General features: G+C 45.9%; 1 protein-coding gene across 2 annotated transcripts; it reads left to right on the top strand.

Moving 5' to 3' along the window:
• The first annotated feature begins 351 nt into the window (after nt 1-351).
• Nucleotides 352-27,113, top strand: LOC139411635 (atos homolog protein A-like). Of its 2 annotated transcripts, XM_071158231.1 has the most exons (12): nt 352-1,666; nt 12,905-13,092; nt 13,185-13,381; nt 18,391-18,516; nt 18,700-20,734; nt 21,017-21,136; nt 21,456-21,544; nt 23,805-23,901; nt 23,977-24,135; nt 25,284-25,352; nt 25,850-26,088; nt 26,244-27,113. In XM_071158231.1, the coding sequence occupies exons 1-12, from the start codon at nt 1,636-1,638 to the stop codon at nt 26,395-26,397; spliced, it is 3,504 nt and encodes a 1,167-aa protein (XP_071014332.1). In that variant the 5' UTR covers nt 352-1,635; the 3' UTR covers nt 26,398-27,113. The 2 variants fall into 2 exon arrangements, with proteins under 2 accessions (XP_071014332.1, XP_071014331.1); XM_071158230.1 differs by lacking the exon at nt 352-1,666 and having other exon boundaries at nt 12,732-13,092.
• The last annotated feature ends 374 nt before the right edge of the window (nt 27,114-27,487 follow it).

Consider the following 27,487-nt stretch of genomic DNA (forward strand, 5'->3'; position numbering starts at 1 on the left):
CAACTAAAAGATGACAACTCCAATATTGGTACAAATGTAGCTACTTTGACCATATTGTCAATGTTCAACAATTTAAACAAGCCAACTACCTTTATTATAAACAGCGTTAGCTAGTTTATCGGGCCAGCTAAAATGTGCTAATCATATTGGTTGAAGAACTGTTCAGACCAAAAAGCACATGAATAAAACGAAGTCGTATTTCACAACTACGAAATATAAAACCCAGAGGAGCACATCAACGCAGCACTAATCTGTATATGAACATGTCAGGCACCGAGAACAAAATGTTCACATACAAAATACACGTGCCACGTGCAGACGTGAACGCGCAGCCAATCCACCAATCAAATCAGAGCAGTGGTCGTCCCGCTACAATGTATCAATCCTGGCCTGGGCTGAGGTACACTACATAGAGTTATAATGTTAATTTCAACCATGTTTAGTGCATGATATTTGTTGTCATCTTGACACATTGTCAAACTGTAACCAAAAAGTTTCTAGATCACGGTTGCTATCGCAGCAGGTTCACAGGAAAGACCGTACAGGAAAGACTGGTACAGGAAAGTGGTCTGGCTGTTGTTGGGACACGTGACTGAGAAAAGACTGCGCTGATCTGTTTTGACCCGGGGACATTGTTAGAGAGAGGGAAAGAGAGCACACCAACGAGTTTATTGCTAAGAAAAAGCACACAATATAATTTTGTTGCGAACGGTATGCGCCTGTACTGTGTAATTGAGTTGGACGAAGTTCGCTAGTCAGAGAACCGTTGTTTTGGAAGAAGGAAAAAAGCTCGCTAGCCACTGCGACAAGTTGGAAAATAAATGGTCAGCTTGTTTTCTGACAAACTTTTGATTTGAGAGAAAGCTAGTCAACAATAACTAGGTAATTGACACGGGTCGTGTCTACTTTACCTCACTATGTTTCAAGACGACAAGTGGAACTGATGCTTCTGGACAACACGGCGTTTAGCTAACGTTGGCTGTTTTTCAGAATGATCGGTTGAACGAGGTCTGTCCTTTCCCGGAGCCCATTGTTATCGGAGGTGATCACTCTACCTGCGGGTGGGGTGTTTTGTTTGAGAAGGTCGGCATCAGATCATATGCCTGTGTGTTGTTTGTTTGGTCAGCTAGCTAAAGCCACGGTAGCTAAGCCAAATAGGTGAGGTTACAGTAGCACAGCAAGCTGAGAGAGATGCTTCGTGAAGGGACTACTGTCGTGGTGGTGGAATTTGAGACGTTTATTTTTGGGGGGTGGACAGTCAGATTGTCAGCTCAATGCCTTGTTGGCTAGCTAGGTGGTTGATGAAGCAATAACTCGGAGCTAATCTAATGTTTGACGGTCAGATTTAGCTAGCTAGCTCAACTGTTCGTTGGCCAGTTAACAGTGGATCTGACTCGATGGACCTGTACAGTAGCAGTTTGGTAACAAAGCGTTGCTTTGTCGGATAAATCAGGGGGCGATTGGCAGCATACAGGCTACCCAGCTGGTATTGTTGCTTAATGCAATAAGTCAGCAATCCTTTGGAAGATTTGGATCCACACAGTCAGACACAGCAGTATATTGCTGTCAGGGCTGTGTGGACGGGAGTCTTCAGACCGAAGACAGACAGGCTGCCAGATTCCCAGAGGGATCGAGATGACACTGGCTAACATGAAACCAGAGCGAGGTAAGCTGATCTACATGGATTTATTCCATGCCAACAGAAGCTATACTGTTCATGGTATTCGTCTGTGTGAGCCTTCACTACGGTGCCCATCATTGCAGTACTAAAAGGGTCATGAGGATCATATTGACATGATCCATCGTTGGCCTGTGTGTGTTGTTGGATCAGCAGAATGTAGCCAGCCAGGCAGTCCCCCGGAAGAGGGAGAGGTATCGGGCAGAGAGGGAGAATGATGTAACAGCTGGTTAACTTGCTTGCCTGCCTGTGTTGATAACAAAGTGAACCTGACCCAGGCAGGCCAGTGAGGCCACGGGAATTAGGACATTCTGACTGCCAAATTACACAATGGATAGGTGAACAAGATGGCTACAGATATCTGAGCAATGGTTCAATTATAACAACACAATGTCATCTTGTAATTTCTGTCAAAAAGCTGTTTTTGGGGGACAAAACGCAGCAGATCACACTGACGGGATGGAACAACTCACTGCATGATAAAACAGCTCCTTCTTTTGTGTGCCTGAGAGCTCTGCGTTATTCTGTCAGTCTCTGGTATGGGTATGCTGCAATGCTCAAAGCCCTTTGTTCGAACTGAACATCTTCACTGTGCCTCTGAATCATCACTATGAACAGAGACTTCGATCTGCTCTCTGCCTTCTGTACTGTTTGTGTGTTTACATGATGTATGATTAACATGAAGTCTGCAGGGCAGCCAGCTTTGTCTGTTTTCATATCAGGTTTATTCAACCGCAGCAGAAGTGGTCTGTAATGCCAGCTCTATTAGTAATACATGGACTGTATTGTATGCCTCCTGCCTGCCAGCCTAGTCTGCCTGCTTGGACATAGTCTAGTAATGTAGTGATTGCTTCAACATGCTTGTCATTAATCCAAGGTTGGTTATGATTCTTGTAGGGGCAACAACATAACAGCAGCTAGTTGGAGCTCAGAGCAGCTAGCTGATACTCTTTGGCCTTAACACATTCCTTCAATCAGAAGACATTTAGCTTCTGTTTGTATTAGTTACCACCAAACATAGAGACAGGCCTATTGATTGACTCCATCTACTGTTCTGAGGTCTGTATTAAGACAATATGGCTGTCTGTATCTACTGTTCTGAGTTCTGTAGTAAGAAAATAGGCCTGTCTTGTCTGTACTAGCTTGGTCTGTCTACTGTCTACTGTACTGGGACCTGTTGTCACTAGTCAGACAATAGGCAGGACCTGCAACTACTGCACAGAAGTTTGATGTGGTCACACAGCAACCACTGTCAGACAAAGGAAGCCCAACCAGAGATTGCTTTTCCTACTACACAACAAATCCCACACCATCAGTGTCCTACACACCCATCCTACTGACACTGTACTGTAACATGACTCTCTACCCAATGTCAGGGTGTAAACATGTCGTCCAACACCAAAAGGCTGAGATTTCACCCCTGCACACTGACTCTGGCTTTACCTTTAAAAACAACCCAGGGTTCATGGCTCTGACATATGGATGTGGTAAACACACACACTGTACATATAGTAATTAAATCACACACTTACTGTTCTACACACTGCAATTTTTATTTTTTTGCTTGGTCAATTGTAAACAACACACACTTTTACTGAGCTACAGAGACAGATCTGACTTTTCCTGCTGGATCTCAAGTTACTGTAGTTGGACTACATTTACATTTGAGTCATTTAGCAGACGCTCTTATCCAGAGCGACATACAGTAGTGAGCGCAGACATTTTCATATTTTTTTCTACTGGTCCCCCGTGGGAATCGAACACACAATGCCAGGGTTGTGTGTTCAAGTGCCATGCTTTACCAGCTGAGCCTTTCTTTCCCTTCCCCCTCATATAGATTCTGTGTTCTGCTGTGCTGTTGGCTCCCTGTGGGTCTGTCACGGTGGTTCTATTAATAATGTCTAATTGCAATAGAAGCTGCTCTGGAGCAGTTCCCATATGACAGGCCAGCCGATGCTCCCACTGTTCTATTGTTATTATGGGACATACTGTTCCTCTGGTTGAAAATGCAGACAGACAGACGGCCCTCCCTGTACTCCTCTGACACTCTCTCCTCCGTTTGTTCTGATCCCATTCTTCTCTCCTTTCTTGTCTTATCCTCTCCTCCTCCACCCATACCCACTCTCCTCCTCATCTCCCTGGCGAGGAAGGTGTTTACGGAGCATTCTAGCCTCTACGCTGAACTAGTGACAGGAGTTAGTTTCTCTAGGCTTTACCCCAGTGAGCTTACTCTGTCTTGGTTCACACACCCACAACGTAACAGAGAGAATGTTTAGAGAATGCGTTCTTGTTTTTTAATGCTTTTACTTGTTATACAAATTCTGATTCACAAGCACTTTTTCTTCAACTTTAGATTGCAACCATGTGTGTTTATTTTATTTATTTCACCTTTATTTAACCAGGTAGGCTAGTTGAGAACAAGTTCTCATTTGCAACTGCGACCTGGCCAAGATAAAGCATAGCAGTGTGAACAGACAACACAGAGTTACACATGGAGTAAACAATTAACAAGTCAATAACACAGTAGAAAAAAAAGAGTCTATATACATTGTGTGCAAAAGGCATGAGGAGGTAGGCGAATAATTACAATTTTGCAGATTAACACTGCAGTGATAAATTATCAGATGGTCATGTACAGTTAGATATTGGTGTGCAAAAGAGCAGAAAAGTAAATAAATATAAACAGTATGGGGATGAGGTAGGTAAAATTGGGTGGGCTATTTACCGATAGACTATGTACAGCTGCAGCGATCGGTTAGCTCCTCAGATAGCAGATGTTTGAAGTTGGTGAGGGAGATAAAAGTCTCCAACTTCAGCGATTTTTGCAATTCGTGTGTGAGAGGGAAAGGGAGCCATCACAATGCAGTGTTTAGCTCAGTGCTAAGTGAAGTCATCTGACTGACTTGTTGTTCAACATATAGGCTAGTGCTGTGGCTGTGGCCCCTGTGCTGGCTGAGAGAGACAAACCCAATCGGATGATTATTTGAATCAGCTGTGTAGTGTAAGGGCAAAAACCAAAACGTGCACCCCTTGGGGTCCCGAGGACCGAGTTTGGGAAACCCTGCCCTAATTCTAATCCTAATTGTAACCCTAAACCTAACCCCTAAACTTAAAATAGCCTTTGTCCTCCCACGAGGGACTGTTCCCCCCCTTGTTTTACTATCCTTGTGGGGACAACGATAGGAGAACCAACACACATATTGCACAGACACAGCTTTAACAGATCTCATAAAGAGCCATTGCAGAACAGTCACAGAAGAGCAAGGAAATGGTCGGATGTCACACACACACACTAAGTACATAGGCTACAACACACACATGATCTCACAATGAGTCATGGTCCTGGAGAGGAACGAATAAGGGAGGAGAGACAGGGGGGGACAAGAAGAATAGATGGGAAGGGGAAGAGAAGTACAGAAACTTCCTGGTCACTGAAGGCATATCGAAGCTTTCTTTACATAAGTGTCTAGTGGAACGTGCCTTTGAATCAGTGTTTTTTTGTTTGTTTGGAGGTGTTTCCTGTTGGAGGTCTATCAAGGCGTCTCGGGGGATGTCCACACCCCTCAGACAGATTACCCCCCCCCCCTTATAAACTGGGTGGTTCGAGCCCTGAATGCTGATTGGCTGAAAGCCGTGGTATACCATGCGTATGACAAAACATTTATTTTTACTGCTCTAATTATCAAATCAACTTTTATTTGTCACATGCGCCGAATACAACAGTCAACACCTTACAGTGAAATGCTTGCTTACAAGCCCTTAACCAACAATGCTTTAAGAAGTTAAGAAAAAATAAGTGTTAAGTAAAAAATACAAAATAAAAATAACAAATAATTAAACAGCAGCAGTAAAATAACAATACCTAGGCTGTATATATATTTTTTAGTTATTTAACCTTTTATTTAACGGAGCAAGTCAATCAAAAACTAATTCTTATATACAATGACGGCCTACCGGGGAACAGCAGGTTAACTGCCTTGTTCAGATTTTTACCTTGTCAGCTCAGGGATTCGATCTAGCAACCTTTTGGTTACTGGCTCAACGCTCTAACCACTAGACTACCTGCCCTCCCATATACAGGGAGTACCGGTACAGAGTCAATGTGCGGGGGCACTGGTTAGTCGAGGTAATTGAGGTAATATGAACATGTAGGTAGAGTTAAAGTGCCTGTGCATAGATTATAAACCGAGAGTAGCAGCAGCGTAAAATAAGGGTCTGGGTAGCCCTTTGATTAGCTGTTCAGGAGTCTTATGTCTGTTAATACCAATTACGTTGGTAACCAGTTTATAATAGCAATAAGGCACCTCGGGGGTTTGTGATATCTGGCCAATATACCATGGCTATGGACCATGTCCTAACACTCCGCTTTGCGGCGCGCATAAGAGCAGCCCTATTGTCCATATACCACACCCCCTCTGGCCTTATTGCTTAATTAGCCCCTCCCCCAAGGCCCGAACAGCCAGTAGAGCACAGAGTTGAGGGAACTCTCACCGACAGCCAAGCCCGACAGAACAATCAGACAGTCAATCTGACTATTATGCCAACCTTCTTGCAGTGATTCACCTACAACAGGTGTTTTGTTATTCACCATACACACAGGCGGGTACAAAAGGACAGGCGTAATGTTACTTCACTCACCAGACAGAATGACAGGCAGGTACAAAAGGACAGGCGTAATGTTACTTCACTCACCAGACAGAATGACAGGCAGGTACAAAAGGACAGGCGTAATGTTACTTCACTAACCAGACAGAATGACAGGCAGGTACAAAAGGACAGGCGTAATGTTACTTCACTAACCAGACAGAATGACAGGCAGGTACAAAAGGACAGGCGTAATGTTACTTCACTAACCAGACAGAATGACAGGCAGGTACAAAAGGACAGGCGTAATGTTACTTCACTAACCAGACAGAATGACAGGCAGGTACAAAAGGACAGGCGTAATGTTACTTCACAAACCAGACAGAATGACAGGCAGGTACAAAAGGACAGGCGTAATGTTACTTCACTAACCAGACAGAATGACAGGCAGGTACAGCGACAGGTGTTTTTGTTCTCACAGAAAGGGTCAGTCACGTCCGTTCACTGGGATGTAGGACTCTGTTGTGTTTTTACGTGCTGGATGTGTCACGCTGACTGTCTTTGTAGATCCCTGGGCTCCAAAACATGCCTATTGTTATTATTTTGTCAACAATAATAAACCTGTTATTATTAAAGGTGCGGTATGTAACCAACATAGAAGTGCTCTGACAGGTTCCTGTGTTGGCCGGTTTTGTAGTTCAGTTCCAGTTCAGCGTGTGATTCGGCTCCAACCAGTCCTCCCAGTAATGCTCTTATGTAAGTGTGGTGGTCTTATCTGCTGGCCTGACACACACACACACACGTGTGTACACACATACAGGCTCACGCTCACACACACAAGCTTAGTGGTCGCTCGGGCTCATGCCTGACACACACACACTCAGGCTCAGTGGTTGCTCTTGCTCAGAACCAGCATGGGACGTAAGTCTGTTGACCCGACCGGTTCTGTGTTAGTGACATCATCAGCTTCTCCCTCATGGTTGCGCTCAGCCAACCGGCAGCCAGCTCAGCAGGAACAGTAGGAACCATCTGGCCCGCTCAGTTTCCTCCTGGCAGGGGGAAGGATTAGCAGAGCGCACCACTCTCTATGCCTTCCCTGGCCCATATATGATGCTCTGTGATATGGGCTGCATGTCAACATTCTATATTAGCTTCCTCTCCTCTCCTGTGATATGGGCTGCATGTCAATAGTTTACATTGGCTTCCTCTCATCTTCTCTCTCCTTCCTCACTGAATGAAAAAGACCTGTGTTCAGAATCAGATCAGTGCAGATCAAGAAGAGGGGACAAGATGAGGAAACCACTTTAGAGGAGACGACTAGAGGAAAGTAACAGTAACAGACAATTGACAATTTCACACACACCCCATAGTTGGAGCTGAGTAGAGTCCCCTTGCTGGGTCAGATTCCTCTTGGCCAACAACAACACACCTCCCTCCAAAAGTCAGCCAACATCTTTACTGTTCTAAACATGGCCGCCCACCACCACGCATGGTTGCCTTCTCTCACTCACATGCTGTTGCTATATCTGAGATGAACTCCCACATGGTTAGTCAGCTTGCTGCTTGTTCTGTTGCTTTATTTTAGTAACAAGGTCAACTCCTAACCAGATGATTGGTCTGCCTGTGCTGTGCCCCTGTTTAAAGGCATCTGGAAAGAGAGCTGTCTATTGACACAATATGTAGGTTTGAATACATTGTGGAGTATAGATGACTATCAGTGGCCTGTATCTAACGCTGGCCTCTACACGATAACCAGCAACAGAGGAATTGGTTAAAGCACAACTAGTTTGGCAAGTGGCCGCCAGTCTAGATAGATATCAATCAAAAGTTTTTATAGAGCCCTTTTTACAACAGCAGTTGTCACAAAGTGCTTATACAGAAACCGAGCCGAATGCCCCAGAGTACAAGCAATGCGGATGTAGAGGCACGGTGGCTAGGAAAAACTATCTAGAAAGGCAGAAACCAGGCTCTGACGGGTGTCCAGTCCTCTTCTGGCTGTGCCGGGTGGAGATTCTAGGAGTGCATGGCCATTAAGGCGAGATCGTTCTTCAAGATGTTTCCAACGTTCATAGAAGACCAGCAAGGTCAAATAATAATGACAATGGTTATAGAGGGTGCAAGAGGTCAACACCTCGGGAGTTAATGTCAGTTGGCTTTTCATAGCCAGATAGATAGAGGGTTCGACATGTCAGTCGTCTGACCTCTATCTATTGCAGAGAAGAACCACTAGGTCAGTCAGTCCTACAGAGATATATTAGGCCATGGCTGGCCAGCTCCAGCTCAGTTCAGCACTTTAAAAAGTCTGACTGCCACACTTCCCATGGCTTTTGGAGCGTTGTTGACGTTGCTCAATTTGTCCTCTGTGTCAGAAATGTAATCTCCTGAGCGCTGTAGGTCAGAGGGGTGTGTTTGTGGGTTCGCATATGCATGCGCACGTTCAACCAAGGCCAGATAGACCCGGCTCAGCCAGCAGGAGAGACCAGCTGAGTGTGCAAAACACACACACACACAATCTGAATTCTCTAACATGTGGCTGTTTGCGGGGGCTGTAAACTCCTCAAAGCCGAGGTTAAAGGGCAGAGCACAGACTATCAGTCTAAAGACTATAGAGTAAAGTGTAGTTGTGCTCAGAGTCCGCTGTTGAGGCCATAGTGGGTACACAGCGGCGAGTACTACCCTGCTGTCCTACCCTGTGCTGTGCTAGTTACGCAATCAGGATTAGTGGGACAAAGAGTGGGCTTCTGCAGAGAGAGAGCACTGGCTCTGGATGCCTTTACACCCAGGCTAGTGAGGGCATGATCAGGGCTAGTCTGGTCAGGGTCACCTGTAATGGTAAACATCTAGGCCTTCAGAGCTGACCCCAGTCCACACAGGACCATGATTAAAAGCTTTAGCTAGGCTGAATGCTCTCGTTAGACTCGTCACTAGTGGTAGTGTTTTAAATTAGCAGTTGGGCTCAAGTAAAAGCTTAATCTGGTGTGTGTGTGAAAGCCCTTCTGTTGCAGCAGCTAGTAATGAGGGTTTGAGATGTGTGTGTCTGTTGGGCCTGGTGTGTATGAGAGGTCCAGACAATAGCAGCCGGAGGAGCTGAGTTCACAGCAGCAGAAAGAGAGAACTGTACCCAACCCTCTAAGCCAATCAGAAGGCATCTGTGTGTTGCTATGTGTGCTGTGAATCTGCCCCTTTGTGTAAAGAAGGGGGGGGGGGGGGGTAGATAAAGGGAACAAAGACAGAGAGCTCTCAGGAAACTGTAAATTGAACATGGCTAAACTTCAAACTCTATTCTCTTTATTGTTCCTACATGTTGGCCTGCCCTGAAATCACATCACATGGAACAGGCAACTGCATCTTTGTAACACTTTTCTGTTTGCTTGCTGCTACAGTGTAGGCTAGTTAGTGTTTTTGTAACTTAAATCAGAGCTCCTGTAGAGTGGGCTGGACTGCTGTCTGTTTCAGTCACTGAGGCACAGATTCGGCCTCATGGAGAACAAAGAGTCTGTAAGAACACACAGACACACACACAGTGACAGGCAGTCATGTCATAGATGAGTCACACACATGTGACTCACGTGCCACTGGAAACACACACACGCTCACACACAGACCCAACTCATTCCAGCACACAATGAATCCCTGTGACAGGACATTAACATGATCTGTGTGTTGCCATGGCAACCCTTTGTCCCCATGCAAAATAGATGTGCACTATGACCAGAGGAGGAGAGGAACCTCAGGGCTGTATGTGTTCGCTGGTGTGTGTTAAGGTGTGTTAGCTGGTGGTGTGTGTGTGTTTTCATTGCGTGCCGCCACTGCTAATCATTGCCGACCACTCCCAAAAAATATGATTACTTATTATTATGAAGTTATATATTTTTTATCTTTGAGAACTATCACCAAAATAAAAATGATTTATGTCATGGCATGGGGCTCCCTAATTTGAGTCACTCAGATGGCATAAGCCATGGCAAAATTTGTAGAATTGCAGAAAATGACATTTAAAACAGAAGAAGTTGGTCTCTTATGCCAAGAGGAGGCCTTTAAAGATGTTGGTAGGAGGCTGCACAATTGGCAACGCCCACTACGACGCCCCCATCCCCCGCTAACAAAACAATCCTAGGGGAAACCTGTAGGTAGTGGTATTTGTGTTACGGTGTTCGCATGCTTCCCAGACGAACAGTTCAGAAAAGTTTGTGCATATAATATGACAACATTTTGTGATGTTTTTGTTCGTTTTGAACTTTTTTCCGGTTGTTCGGACAAACATTTTTTTCTAGAGGCAAGCTGAAGTTCGGCGCCGAAGTCTACTCCACTTCGTCAGGGATTGGTCAACAGTAGGGATTCTTCAATAAATCTTTGTTGATTTTTCAATGAGACTCGTTTTCATTGAGAATACTGCACCAAACATTTTAGTTAGATGTAAAATCATCACAATGAATGACACATTTCTAGAGTTATTTTAGATTCATTCTAACTATTTTGAGGATTTGGGGGTATGGTTAATGCTGGTTGGTGTTAATGCTGGTTGGTGTTAGTGGGGGGTATGGTTAGGGTTGGTTGGTGTTAGTGGGGGGTATGGTTAATGCTGGTTGGTGTTAATGCTGGTTGGTGTTAGTGGGGGGTATGGTTAGGGTTGGTTGGTGTTAGTGGGGGGTATGGTTAATGCTGGTTGGTGTTAGTGGGGGGTATGGTTAATGCTGGTTGGTGTTAGTGGGGGGTATGGTTAATGCTGGTTGGTGTTAGTGGGGGGTATGGTTAATGCTGGTTGGTGTTAGTGGGGGGTATGGTTAATGCTGGTTGGTGTTAGTGGGGGGTATGGTTAATGCTGGTTGGTGTTAGTGGGGGGTATGGTTAATGCTGGTTGGTGTTAATGCTGGTTGGTGTTAGTGGGGGGTATGGTTAATGCTGGTTGGTGTTAGTGGGGGGTATGGTTAATGCTGGTTGGTGTTAGTAGGGGGTATGGTTAATGCTGGTTGGTGTTAGTGGGGGTATGGTTAATGCTGGTTGGTGTTAGTGGGGGGTATGGTTAATGCTGGTTGGTGTTAGTGGGGGGTATGGTTAATGCTGGTTGGTGTTAGTAGGGGGTATGGTTAATGCTGGTTGGTGTTAGTGGGGGTATGGTTAATGCTGGTTGGTGTTAGTGGGGGGTATGGTTAATGCTGGTTGGTGTTAGTGGGGGGTATGGTTAATGCTGGTTGGTGTTAGTGGGGGTATGGTTAATGCTGGTTGGTGTTGAGTAGTTGTAGTGTAGTTATATTTATCCCAGAGGGGCCTGCCCTGCTGTAACGGTAATCAGAATTACCATGGAGAAGCTGTCTAATCTCACACTACTGCCTACCACAACTAATATATCCACTCACTGTGTGTTTAATGTTTCATGAATTAAGTGTGTGTGTGTGTGTGTGTGTGTGTGTGTGTGTGTACTAGGCCAGCTGATCAGTGGGCTCCGTTCCAGCTCCTCTCCAGGACAGCAGCAGTAGTTCTATTAATAAGACCTGCGTGCTGCTCTGCAGTCAGTCCGCTCTTTATAAACCTCTCCTCTTACATAATACACACTCGCTGTACACATTCACACACGATACACACACTAAAAACAGAAAGCTGACACCAGAGCAGCCATGTCCCATATTTCTCTGGCCTATCCCACTGGAACGGAGGATCTCTCTCTCTTTCCCTTCTTATTCTCCCTCCTTTGTTTCCCTCTCTCTTTCCCTCCTGCCAGAGCTTTACATTTAGCCTACTCCACTTGGAGGGAGCAGAGGGTTAGCAGAGCAGATCACTGTATAGGAAGTCCTTCAGGCTGCTCCTCTCCCTTCTCACTCTCACCTGTCCTATAGCCATTAACCAGTCAAAGCTGGGTTTCTCTCCCCGACCCCCTCTCCAACTCCCTACAGCTGACTGCAGCCCCCTCCCCTGATCCATGTTCTCTGTGCTGTTTCTGTCTCGCTCCCACTCTGTGTCTGTGTTGACTGTTCTCTCTCCGTGTGCAGAGAGCAGCTCTGAGCACGTGGGAGGAGTTCCCTGGAAGAATGTGTGTGACTGCCTGACACACACACAAACAAACACAATCCCACAAATACACACACACACACACACACACACACACACACACACACACACACACACACACACACACACACACACAGAGACAAACTAGACACACAGCGACCCCCAGAGCCAGCTGAGAGGCTCTTTGTTAGAGCTGGGTTGTAGGGAGGACAGGGCTCTGTTTGAACATAACCTCTCTGACTGTCAAGCTTGTGTTTCTGTTGCTCCACCCTAACCCAACCCTGACCGGACAGACACTACAGCAGAACACACTGTTCTTTTTCTGTCTGAGTGTTGTTCTGTGCTCAGCTGACGTGGAGATTCTAAAATGATCCCCAGAACAGGAATAGTGTTGTCCTTCCTCCCTTTCTGTCTGTGTTTAGTGGTTAGTCTGGGCCAGGGTGTTGTAGCATGTTGTCTCCTACTCTACAAGAGAACAGGAGCCTGCTGCCATTTGATTTGTCTGAGTTCCATGCCTTATCCCATTCTACACTGTCTATGATCTCTGAATGCGTGTTCTTGCTTGAATTGTGTAACTTGAAATGTATCCCCGTCAGAATGTATCTGACCAGTGTTTGTCTTTTCCCCTTCTTCCAGACGTGGTGGTGGAGGAGTTCTTTGAGTACGATGCTGAGGACTTCCTGGTGTTCCTGACCCTGTTGATCACTGAGGGACGGACCCCAGAATGTTCTGTGAAGGGTCGCACAGAGGGGCTGCACTGCCCCCCTGCAAAGTCCGCCCTGCCGCCCCTACACAGGCACGAGTGCAGTGACAAACTGCCACAGGTAATGTCCACAAACATACACACACAGATAACACACACTTCCCCAGGTAACACACACACACACTTACCCTCCCCTGTCTGTGTGTGTTCAAGTGTGTGCAGGCGCGGCGTGTGCGCTCGGAGGTGTGTGTGTTGTGGAGGAACAGTATTCCCATCATGGTGGAGGTGATGCTGCTGCCAGACTGTTGCTATGGAGATGAGAGTCCCCCCAGTGACCCCATCAGTGACCCAGCGATCAAACAAGATGCTCTGCTACTGGAGCGATGGACTCTGCAGCCTGTACCACGACAGTATGTACACACACACACACACACACACACACACACACCCTGCAGCCTGTACCACGACAGTATGTACACGCACACACACACACACACCCTGCAGCCTGTACCACGACAGTATGTACACGCACACACACACACACCCTGCAGCCTGTACCACGACAGTATGTACACGCACACACACACCCTGCAGCCTGTACCACGACAGTATGTACACACACACACACACACACACACACACACACACACACACACACACCCTGCAGCCTGTACCATGACAGTATGTACACACACACACACCCTGCAGCCTGTACCACGACAGTACGTACACACACACACACACACACACACTGCAGCCTGTACCACGACAATACACACACACACACACACGCCCTGCAGCCTGTACCACAACAGTATGTGTACACACACACACACACACACACACACACCCTGCAGCCTGTACCACAACAGTATGCAAACACACCCCCTGCAGCCTGTACCACGACAGTACGTACACACACACACACACACACACACACACCCTGCAGCCTGTATCACGACAGTATGCACACACACACCCTGCAGCCTGTACCACGACAGTATGCACACACACCCCCTGCAGCCTGTACCACGACAGTATGCACACACACCCCCTGCAGCCTGTACCACGACAGTATGCACACACACCCCCTGCAGCCTGTACCACAACAGTATGCACACACACACACACACACACACACACACACACACACCCCTGCAGCCTGTACCACGACAGTATGTACACACACACACACCCTGCAGCCTGTACCACAACAGTATGTACACACACACCCCCCCACCTACAGCCTGTACCACGACAGTACGTACACACACACGCACGCACACACACACACACACACACACACACACTGCAGCCTGTACCACGACAGTATGTACACACACCCCCTGCAGCCTGTACCACGACAGTACGTACACACACACACACACACTGCAGCCTGTACCACGACAATACACACACACACACACACACACACACCCTGCAGCCTGTACCACGATAGTATGCAAACACACCCCCTGCAGCCTGTACCACGACAGTACGTACACACACACACACACCCTGCAGCCTGTACCACGACAGTATGCACACACACCCCCTGCAGCCTGTACCACGACAGTATGCACACACACCCCCTGCAGCCTGTACCACGACAGTATGCACACACACACCCTGCAGCCTGTACCACGACAGTATGCACACACACCCCCTGCAGCCTGTACCACGACAGTATGCACACACACCCCCTGCAGCCTGTACCACGACAGTGTGCACACACACCCCCTGCAGCCTGTACCACGACAGTATGCACACACACCCCCTGCAGCCTGTACCACGACAGTATGCACACACACACCCTGCAGCCTGTACCACGACAGTATGCACACACACCCCCTGCAGCCTGTACCACGACAGTATGCACACACACCCCCTGCAGCCTGTACCACGACAGTGTGCACACACACCCCCTGCAGCCTGTACCACGACAGTATGCACACACACCCCCTGCAGCCTGTACCACGACAGTATGCACACACACCCTGCAGCCTGTACCACGACAGTATGTATTAGAGGTCGACCGATTAATTGGAATGGCCGATTAATTAGGGCCGATTTCATAACAATTGGAAATCGGTATATATTTTTTTACACCTTTATTTAACTAGGAAAGTCAGTTAAGAACACATTCTTATTTTCAATGACTAGGAACGGTGGGTTAACTGCCTTGTTCAGGGGCAGAACGACAGATTTTTACATTGTCAGTTCGGGGATTCGTTTTTGCAACCTTCCGGTTACTAGTCCAACGCTCTAACCAACCTACCTTACATTGCACTCCACGAGGAGCCTGCGTGGCAGGCTGACTACCTGTTACGCGAGGGCAGCAAGAAGCCAAGGTAGCTAGCTAGCATTAAACGTATCTTATAAAAAACAATCAATCTTAACATAATCACTAGTTAACTACACATGGTTGATGATATTACTAATTTATCTAGCTTGTCCTGGGTTGCATATAATCGATGCGGTGCATGTTAATTTCTCTTTGAATCACAGCCAACTTCAACAAACGAGTGATGATTTAACAAGTGCAGGACACTGTCGTTGCACCAATGTACCTAACCATAAACATCAATGTCTTTCTTTAAAATCAATACACAAGTGTATATTTTTAAACCTGCATATTTAGTTAATATTGCCTGCTAACATGAATTTCTTATAACTAGGGAAATTGTCACTTCTCTTGCGTTCCGTGCAAGCAGTCAGGGTATATGCAGCAGTTTGGGCCGCCAGGCTCATTGCGAACTGTGTGAAGTCCATTTACTCCTAACAAAGGCCGTAATTAATTTGCCAGAATTTGACATAATTATGACACAACATTGAAGGTTGTACAATGTAACAGCAATATTTAGACTTATGGATGCCACCCGTTAGATAAAATACGGAACGGTTCCGTATTTCACTTAAAGAATAAACGTTTTATTTTCGAAATAATAGTTCCCGCCGGATTTGACCATATTAATGACCAAAGGCTCGTATTTCTGTGTGTTATTATGCTATAATTATATTTGATATTTGATAGAGCAGTCTGACTGAGCAGCAGCAGGCTCGTAAACATTAATTCAAACAGCACTTTCGTGCATTTGCCAGCAGCTCGTCGCAATGTTTCAAGCATTGCGCTGTTTATGACTTCAAGCTTATCAACTCCCAAGATTAGGCTGGTGTAACCGATGTGAAATGGCTATCTAGTTAGCGGGGTGCGCGCTAATAGCATTTCAAACGCCACTCTCTCTGAGACTTGGAGTAGTTGTTCCCCTTGCTCTGCAAGGGCCTAGGCTTTTGTGGAGCGATGGGTAACAATGCTTCGAGGGTGGCTGTTGTCGATGTGTTCCTGGTTCGAGCCTAGGTAGGGGCAGGGAGAGGGACAGAAGCTATACTGTTACACTGCAATACGAAAGTGCCTATAAGAACATCCAATAGTCAAAGGTATATGAAATACAAATGGTATAGAGAGAAATAGTCCTATAATTCCTATAATAACCTCAACCTAAAACTTCTTACCTGGTAATATTGAAGACTCATGTTAAAAGGAACCACCAACTTTCATATGTTCTCATGTTCTGAGCAAGGAACTGAAACGTTAGCTTTTTTACATGGCACATATTGCACTTTTACTTTCTTCTCCAACACTTTGTTTTTGCATTATTTAAACCAAATTGAACTTGTTTCATTATTTATTTGAGGCTAAATTGATTTGATTGATGTAATATATTTAAATAAAAGTGTTCATTCAGTATTGTTATAATTGTCATTATTACAAATAAATAAATACATAAAAAAAATAAAAAAATCGGCCGATTAATCGGTATCGGCTTTTTAGGTCCTACAATAATTGGTATCGGCATTGAAAAATCATAATCGGTCGACCTCTAGTACACACACACTGCAGCTTGTACCACGACAGTATGTACACACACACACACTACAGCCTGTACCACGACAGTATGTACACACAATGCAGCCTGTACCACGACAGTATGTACACACACACCCTGCAGCCTGTACCACGACAGTATGCACACACACACACACACACACACACACACACACACACAAACACACTACAGCCTGTACCACGACAGTATGTACACACACAATGCAGCCTGTACCACAACAGTATGTACACACACACACTGCAGCCTGTACCACGACAGTATGTACACACACACCCTGCAGCCTGTACCACGACAGTATGTACACACACTGCAGCATGTACCACGACAGTATGCACACACGACACATACTTTTTGTCAGGACTAGGTTGAGCTAGTGGCACATGCAAAAACTGGAATATTCCACTTTGCCGCCGTATCAAATAGAAAACATGTATATACACTACCGTTCAAAAGTTTGGGGTCACTTAGAAATGTCCTTGTTTTTGAAAGAAAAACACATTTTTTGTCCATTTAAAATAACTTCAAGTTGATCAGAAATACAGTGTAGACATTGTTAATGTTGTAAATGACTATTGGAAATGACAGATTTTTAAAAATGGAATATCTACATAGGTGTACAGAGGCCCATTATCAGCAACCATCACTCCTGTGTTCCAATGGCACGTTGTGTTACCTAATCCAAGTTTATCATTTTAAAATGCTAATTGATCATTAGAAAATAACTTTGCAATTATATTAGCACAGCTGACAACTGTTCTGATTAAAGAAGCAATAAAACTGTACTTCTTAAGACTAGATGAGTATCTCGAGCATCAGCATTTGTGGTTTCGATTACAGGCTCAAAATGGCCAGAAATAAGAACTTTCTTCTGAAACTCGTCAGTCTATTCTTGTTCTGAGAAATCAAGGCTATTTGATGCAAGAAATTGCCAAGAAACTGAAGATCTGGTACAACGCTGTGTGGTACAATGCTGTGTACTACTCCCTTCACACTACTCCCTTCGCAAACTGGCTCTAACCAGAATAGAATGAGGAGTTGGAGGACCCGGTGCACAACTGAGCAAGAGGACAAGTACATTAGAGTGTCTAGTTTGAGAAACAGACACCTCACAAGTCCTCAACTGGCAGCTTCATTAAATAGTAGCCGCAAAACACCAGTCTCAACATAAACAGTGAAGAGGCGACTACGGGATGCTGCCTTCTAGGCAGAGTTCCTCTGCCCAGTGTCTGTGTTTTTGCCCATCTTAATCTTTTCTTTTTATTGGCCAGTCTGAGATATATATTTTTCTTTGCAACTCTGCCTAGAAGGCCAGCATCTCGGAGTTGCCTCTTCACTGTTGACGTTGAGACTGGTGTTGTGCACCAGGGCCTCCCACTCTTTCTATATTGTATATTTTTAAGACTGACCATGAAAACAATTGGCATTGGCATCGTTGCTAATGCTAATTTCCTTAGCCATTGCTAGCTAAAGCAAAGGCCTGATTCTCTCTCCTCCCCCCTGTCTCTCTCTAGGAGCGGTGATAGGTTTATAGAGGAGAAGACTCTGCTGTTGGCTGTTCGTTCCTACGTCTTCTTCTCCCAGCTCAGTGCCTGGCTCAGTGCTTCTCACGGCATTGTACCCCGAAACATCTTGTATAGGTAATACACACACACACCTTCCTCTACAGGTAACACACACAAGAATACACAAAGAACCTCTTAACGACTTCCCCATTATTTTTCTATATTGTTACTGAATGTTGATCATAAAATACTTTCCAAAGTGAACTAAATAATTTGATGTGATCACAAGTTATAAGCCTGCGTGTTTCTGTCCCACAGGATCAGTGCAGCAGATGAGGAGTGTGTCTGTCAGTTCTCCCAGCCCCCAGCGGAGCACCTGTTCCCTGTCCCTAACGTGTCTCAGAGTGTTGCCCTGAGGCTCAGGGTCCAGTCACTCCCTCGTCAGCCCACCTACCCCACCCTGGCCTGTAGCATACACACCGGCCTGACCCTGGCCCCACTCTACAGCAAGACCCCCAGCCTTAAGCCCAACCTCAGCCCTAACCTCTACAGCAGGACACCTAGCCTTAACCCAGGCCTGAACCCTAACCCGCCTCTGTACGAGAGGAGCCACAACTCTAAAGAGAGCCACAACAGAGCGGCTCTGCCTTTCTCTGGCCTCCCCTTCCCCAGTCCTCCCAGTCTCCCCCTGCCCAGTAAGAGAGGCCCGGACCCCACAGACATCCATGGTCATTCTAGCCAGAATGGATCAGACCTCCCCCGGGTCAATAAGGGGCAGACATCATCCCCCTACCACCTCCCCATCTCCCCACGGCCCTCCCCCCGCCCCCACAGGAAGCTGTCCTCCACTCTGCCCCTCCCCCCCGGGGGAAAGACTGTCAGGTGGCTCTATTCCCTCACCTCAGACCCCTCCGATGACATCACACACACCACCGAGGATTATGGGAAGGCTGTCAACGGGGCCGAGAGCTCCAAGGGGCGTGGCTCCGAAGCCCCCCGGGCCTTTAAGACTTATTCTTTGGCAGAGCCCCCGCGGTGCCCCTCCCCCAGACCCTCCTCTGAGACCAATCCTCTGATTGGCTCGCTGCTCCAGGAGAGACAGGAAGTCATTGCCCGCATCGCTCAGCGCCTCAACTTCTGCGACCCGACCGCCCCCCATCTCCCCCCTGCCCTCTTCACCCCCGACACCCCCACCAAGACCCCTGTCCGGAGCAGTTACCTTGGCAACACCACGCTCAGCAAGACCAAAGAGCCAGAGGGAGCTCCACCCACTGAGGACACCCCGCCCTCCCCTTTCGACACGCCCATTGGCGACGCAGCGGCTATTATCAGGGAGACGCTGTCCCCGAAACCTGTTGCCTGCCGCAGACTGAGACTCCCAGAGGACAGAGATGGAGAGAGACTCAGAGACAGAGTCAGGGAGACACTGAGAGACCTGGAGACACAGAGAGACAGAGAGGCATTGAGAGACCGACAGCGAGAGCGAGACAGTAGTCTCTTGTCTCATGCTGTTCAGGACATTACCAGACTGATTCAGGACAGACTGTCTGTCCCCTCTCTGTCCCCAACACACAGCCGCAGCAGCAGCCCGTTACACAAACCACATACACACAGCACACACACGCTGTGCACTGACACACACACCACACACAGAGGCAACAGTCATAGCATTGGCCACTGCAACGGCTACACACCCAGCCATGACACACACACTCCCTCACACACACCTGCTAGCACAGACAGAGCTGGTGCTCCTCCAGAGACAGACGGTCCAATCAGAGCCCAGAACGGCTGTTCAACACTTGAAGATCCTCAAGTCAGCCCCCGACTCCAAATCCTGCTCCAGTCTTCTTCTCTAGTCATCCCACGGCCTCTACCCCAGCCACAGTCGTCTCCTCTAGTCATCCCACGGCCTCTACCCCAGCCACAGTCTCAGGCCTCTCCACTACTCAGCCCCAAGAGTCCCAGGGCCAAGACCCCAAAGAGTTTACACCCCAACCGCCCCCAAGAGGAGCCCAGACCCTCCTCTCCTAAAGATAACATCCTGAGGACCATCCAGACCCTAACAGTGACCCAGACCACCACCCTGACCCAGACCACTGCACAGACCTTGACCACCAAGCTCACCCACACCCAGACCACTGCTCTCATCCAGAACCACATGAAACCTCTGACTCAGTCTCACAACCAGACCCAGACAGTCTCTCAAACTCCACCCTCACGGACTCAGGGCAGCCCTCGAACCCAGTCCTCTAGTCTCCAGGATGAGAACCAGCCCCCCCCAGGTTCCAAGTCCTCCAGCCCCCCCGGTCCTGCTACCACACCCCCTGGCACAGAGCCCAACACTGTCCTGGTGAGTGTCCCTATAGACAAGCACACCTGATTAGAAAATCACCTCACACTGCAGTACATGTTGAATATCATCCGTGTGGCTTATTTTGTCCAACACAAAGAAACTTCAATTTAAAAACCTGCCTATGTGAAAGAGGATATTACCACTTTTGGAAAATGTTGATTAACAGTACAAAGAGATTTTGAGAAAGGATCTTTGACATAGTGTATTTGGCATTTGTCTAAAATGGTTGTTGAGAATTGCTGTATTAAAGCCAGTGTGTGTTTTTTTTCTTCCACGTAGCGTTCTCCCTCGCCCCTGAGACCTTGTAACAGTCGGAGGAAACACAACCGTCACTCTCTGGACTCCACCCTCACCAAGGCCTTCCACCCCTGTACCGGCCTGCCCCTGCTCTCCAGCCCTGTAAGACACACACACACACACACACTCACTGTCAGTCAGGGTGTGGAGCCATATGACTCATCTTCTCCTCAATAGTATGAATACTCTGACTAAACTCCTGTTGATGCTGACTAGGTTGTTCATAACAATGGAATCATTTTAAAGTTGTGTGTGTGTTTCATGTGGTGCTTGTTTTTGTTATTATTATTATTATTAAATACTTGTGTGTGCTGTCATGCTGAAGTGTTTAAATTGGGTTTTTTGATGTATATGTTGCCAATAAAGTTTTGTGTACAGTTGTGTGTGTTGTATTATTAAATGTGTGTGTTGTTTCTCTCAGGTTCCTCAGAGGAGAACTCAGACTGGTTACTTTGACCTGGACTCTTCTCTGACCAGCTGTAAAGGACTGCCCTGGACCGCAGGGAAGAGGTACTGATCTCTAACTCACACACACATCATACACACATTTAGACTGGGATATATGTTCCGGGTACCCCCAAACAACAACATTGACGTACGTATACGCTGACTCGGTGAGCGAGTTTATTAGCAAGTGCATCGGTGATGTTGTACCCACTGTGAGTATTAAAACCTTCCCTAACCAGAAACCGTGGATTGAAACTAAAAACTAAAAGCGCGAACCACCGCTTTTAATCATGGCAAGACGACTGGAAACATGACCTAATACAAACAGTGTAGTTATTCCCTCTGCAAGGCAATCAAACAAACAAGCAAAGCGTCAGTATAGAGACAGTAGAGTCGCAATTCAACGGCTCAGACACAAGACGTATGTGGCAGGGTCTATAGTCAATCATGGATTACAAAAAGAAAACCAGCCCGTCGCGGACAACGATGTCTTGTGCCCAGACAAATTAAACAACTTCTTTTCTCGCTTTGAGGACAATACAGTGAGTAAAACATTTAAACGTGTTAACCCTCGCAAGGCTGCAGGCCCAGACGGCATCCCTAGCCACATCCACCGAGCATGCGCAGACCAGCTGGCTGGTGTGTTTACAGACATATTCAATCAATCCCTATCCCAGTCTGCTGTTCCCACATGCTTCAAGAGGGCCACCGGTGTTTCTGTTCCCAAGAAAGCGAAGGTAACTGAGCTAAACGACTACGGCCCCATAGCACTCACTTCTGTCATCATGAAGTGCTTTGAGAGACTAGTCAAGGACCATATCACGTCCACTCTAACTGATACCCTAGATCCACTCCAATTTGCTTACCTCCCCAATAGGTCCACTGACGACGCAATCCCCATCACACTGCACACTGCCCTATCCTATCTGGACAAGAGGAATACATATGTAAGAATGCTGTTCATTGACTACAGCTCAGCATTCAACACCATAGTGCCCTCCGAACTCGTAATTAAGCTCGAGACCTTAGGTCTCGACCCCGCCCTGTACACCTGGGTCCTGGACTTTCTGACGGGCCGCCCCCAGGTGGTGAGGGTAGGAAACAACATCTCCACCCCGCTGATCCTCAACACTGGGGCTCCACGAGGGTGCGTTCTCAGCCCTCTCCTGTTCACCCATGACTGCGTGGCCATGCACGCCTCCAACTCAATCATCAAGTTTGCAGACGACACTACAGTGGTAGGCTTTATTACCAACAACGACGAGGCGGCCTACAGGGAGGAGGTGAGGGCCCTCAGAGTGTGGTGTCAGGAAAATAACCTCTCACTCAACGTCAACAAAACAAAGGAGATGATCGTGGACTTCAGGAAACAGCAATGTTTACATATCCTACATTACTCATCTTATGTATACACTGTACTCTATACCATCTACTGCATCTTGCCTATGCCGCACGGCCATCGCTCATCCAAATGTACATATTCTTATTCCATCCCTTTACATTTGTGTGTATAAGGTCGGCACTGTCGGAACTAGAAGCACAAGCATTTCGCTACACTCACGTTAACATCTGCTAACCATGTGTATGTGACCAATAAAGTCTGATTTGATTTAGACTCATCATGTACACACCATAGATCCATGGTCAGATTTAGGTTCTTAATAACCTTGTCCTCAAACTCAATTGCTACCACTTAGAGGTTCAATAGAGAGCAAGCCGACTGGTAGGTGAGATTATGTTCTTACTAGACATCAGTGTTCAGTCAGTCCAGGCCTGTACTGTACTGTAGCCCTGTCCTGTCCTCTCACACTGCCACCTGCTGTTCTGGCGGCTGTATTGCTAGTACTGTTGCTACTGGCCTGACACTGAGGCTCAACTCAAAATGGCAGCTGTACACAGCTCTACAGTCAGAGGCCCTGCTCTGCTCTGATCTGGCCGCTGGGTTACTGTGTGGATTAGGGATTAGAGGTCCGTTTGACCGGGGATGATGCTTCTACATACATAGCTGATTAAGGTTTGATAGTGTTTGAATATACAGTATTAGTCATGTAGAATCATAAATTCAGATTTAGACTGCATGACAGCAATTCATGCTTGGGTTTAGCTTCCTTGGCACTGTTTCCAAATAGTAATATTTTAGCATTTGTGGCACAAATCCCATTCAAGTCATGGGACTGATATTAGCATATTTCGTGCATGTCCAAATCATCCGAGGGTTGCAGGGTCTGCAAGCCATCTCTAATTCTCATTATTTAACTAATGAATAAATCGGCCAATGTGTGTGTGAACCCGTTTTTAACCCTCTGTGTGTTCTGTTGTGAAGAGTGTGTGTGAAGAGAGTGGAGGAGTCAGAAGAACCTCAGCCGCTGTTCAGTGCCAGTGCTCCACCTGCCAGCCTCAGTCTACTGGGCAACTTTGAGGTACCTCACACTCACTCACTCACTCACGTCACATAAGTGTACATGTATTGTACCTAAAGCATGTGTGTGTTACAGGAGTGTGTGTTGAACTACCGCCTGGAGCCGTTGGGGTCGGTGGAGGGTTTCACGGCCGAGGTGGGTGCTTCCGGAACCTTCTGCCCCAGTCACATGACCTTCCCCGTTGACGTTTCCTTCTACAGCATCTCTGACGACAACGCACCCTCGCCATACATGGTGAGACACACCTACAGTACATACACAGACATATTATATATATCCCCCACACACTTTATATGCACTGAACAAAAATATAAATGCAACAATTTCAAAGATTTTACTGTGCTACAGTTCATATAAGGTAATCAGTCAATTGAAATAAATGAATTAGGCCCTACACTATGGTTTTCACATGACTGAAAAAGCAGTCAGTATCTGGTGTGACCACCATTTGCCTCATGCAGCGCGGCACATCTTCACATAGAGTTGATCAGGCTGTTGATTGTGGCCTGTGGAATGTTGTCCCACTCCTCTACAATGGTTGTGCAAAGTTGCTGGATATTGGCGGGAACTGGAACACGCTTTTGTACACGTTGATCCAGAGCATCCCAAACATGCTCGATGGGTGACATGTCTGGTGAGTATGCAGGCCATGGAAGAACTGGGACATTTTCAGCTTCCAGGAGTTGTGTACAGATCCTTGCAACATGGGGCCGTGCATTATCATGCTGAAACATGAGATGATGTTATGTGTGTGTGTGTATATATATTATTTTATATTTATATATATTATATTTATATTATATTTATATATATTATATTAATATATATTATATTTATATATATATTATATGTATATATATATATATATATATATATTATATTTATATATATATTATATTTATATATATATATATTATATTTATATATATATATATATATATAATATTTATATATATTATATATATATATATATATTTATATAATATATATACATATTATATGATATATATATATATAATATTTATATATATATAATATATATATATATATATATATATAATATTTATATATATATAATATTTATATATATTATATATATATATATATATTTATATAATATATATACATATTATATGATATATATATATATTATTTATATATATTATTTATATATATTATATTTATATATATATTATTTATATATATTATATTTATATATATATTATATTTATATATATATATATTATATTTATATATTTATATATATAAATATTATATTTATATATATATTATGTATGTATTTATGTATGTATATGCACACACACACTTACTGCTCACAGTGCAGATCAATATTAATAGTGTGTGTGTTGTTTTTGCTACAGGGAGTTATCAACCTGGAGACTCTGGGTAAACGGGGCTACCGTGTCCCTCCATCAGGAACCATTCAAGTGGTGAGGACAGATTTTCACTCTGTTGATTATACACATTGAAGACTTTTGTTTAAATGTGTGTGCATGCGTGTCACTGTTGCTGACATAATAACTCCAGACAGAGAGAACAAAGGAAAGATAGGCCAGCTCCCGTTCCAGCAGAGAGTTAGGAGAGGGAGACCTTAAGTGGGGACAGAGAGAAATACACTACTGTAGTGTGTTAACCCCTTCTCTTTTCCTCTCCCGCCCACTCTTTCTCTCTCTCTCTCTCTTGCTCTCTCCCTCCCACTTTCTCTCTCTCTCTCTCTCTCTCTTTTGCTCTCTCCCGCCCACTTTCTCTTTCTCTCTCTCTCTTGCTCTCTCCCTCCCACTTTCTCTCTCTCTCTCTCCTGCCCTCTCTCCCTCTCTCTCCTGCCCTCTCTCCCTCTCTCCTGCCCTCTCTCTCTCCTGCCCTCTCTCTCTCTCCTGCCCTCTCTCTCTCGCACTCTCTCTCGCCCCCCCCTCCCCTTCTCTCCCAGACCTTATTTAACCCCAATAAGACGGTGGTGAAGATGTTTGTGGTGGTGTATGACCTGAGAGCCATGCCTGCCGGCCACCAGACCTTCCTCCGTCAGAGGACCTTTTCTGTCCCCGTTCGACGGGACAGCACACACTCACACAAACACGGCAGCCCAGACAACACACACACACCCGTCAGCAGCAGGAAAGCCCTCTCCCTCAGCCAGGAACGCATCCTGCGCTACCTCATTCACCTGAGGTAAGAAAGACGCCTGGCTCAGCTGACCTGTCAATCACATCTCACCTGTCAGTCAAATAGATGACCTGTTAGTCAAGACTGGACAGAAGACCAAACTGAACAGGAAAACATTGTACTGGCACTAATCTAGCTCTTTCTTCACCCCCCCAATCCAGGTTCCAGACCTCCAGGTCAGGTAAAATGTACCTCCACAGGGATATCAGACTGCTGTTCAGTAGGAAGTCTATGGAGGTAGACAGTGGAGCGGCCTACGAACTCAAGTCCTACACAGAGTCCCCAGCTGACCCAGCCTTCTCCCCGCGCTGCTGACACACACATACACACACCTATCTGCACTGACACACACACACACACACACACACTCCTCTATCTGCACTGACGCACACACTCCTCTAACTACACTGACGCATACACGCACACCCACAGAGCTGTCAGAGAGCTGGGCTCAGAGCGTTCTCATGTGGAACAGTCCAGACAGGCTCCGTCCGTCCCAGATACCTAAGGCCTGGAGATTTTGCTGACCATCTGACCATGAACAACTCCTGGCCCTACAGAACCCTGCTGTTTTCTGTGACGCTCAAACACGTATTTATACATGTAGAAAATGTATTAAAGACATGCTAAAACACACATCAAAAACACGTTAGCGACCATGGACCACTGACTGACCAGAACAAGCAATCAAGAGACTGAGAAAATTACAAGATGACATTGAAAAAGCGCACTGTGTATTTCCACGACTGGAAATCAAAAGGAGTAATATTCTGTTTTTTTTGTACTGTTACAAAAACAAATCTTTAAAGTGTTGCAATAGAGAGTAACATGTAGCTTTAGTGTTTACATCATTTTCTTTGTTTACCGTCAGTTATTTAATATTTAAATTAATATTTCAGTTACTGCTTATGTGACATCTATCATCCTCAGCATTATGATCAAGTGCAAAACTCTGTAAATCATAATGTGTATTTTTGACATGAACTCAGATCTGAAAATATATCTATATCTTAAAGCAATCTTGAAAGCTGCATTGTGTCTGTGTGTCTTTTATTTTGAGTGTTTTGGACAACTGAGGTCCATGTCATGTCGACTGATGTAAAACATATCATGTCCTTATACATCAAATCAAATGTATTTATATAGCCCTTCGTACATCAGCTGATATCTCAAAGTGCTGTACAGAAGAGAGACTAGTCAAGGACCATATCACCTCCACCCTACCTGATACCCTAGACCCACTCCAATTTGCTTACCGCCCAAATAGGTCCACAGAAGATGCAATCTCAACCACACTGCACACTGCCCTAACCCATCTGGACAAGAGGAATACCTATGTGAGAATGCTGTTCATCGACTACAGCTCGGCATTCAACACCATAGTACCCTCCAAGCTCGTCATCAA

The sequence above is a fragment of the Oncorhynchus clarkii genome, chromosome 6 (genome assembly GCF_045791955.1).
Source record: "Oncorhynchus clarkii lewisi isolate Uvic-CL-2024 chromosome 6, UVic_Ocla_1.0, whole genome shotgun sequence".
In the NCBI taxonomy this organism is placed as follows: Eukaryota; Metazoa; Chordata; class Actinopteri; order Salmoniformes; family Salmonidae; genus Oncorhynchus; species Oncorhynchus clarkii.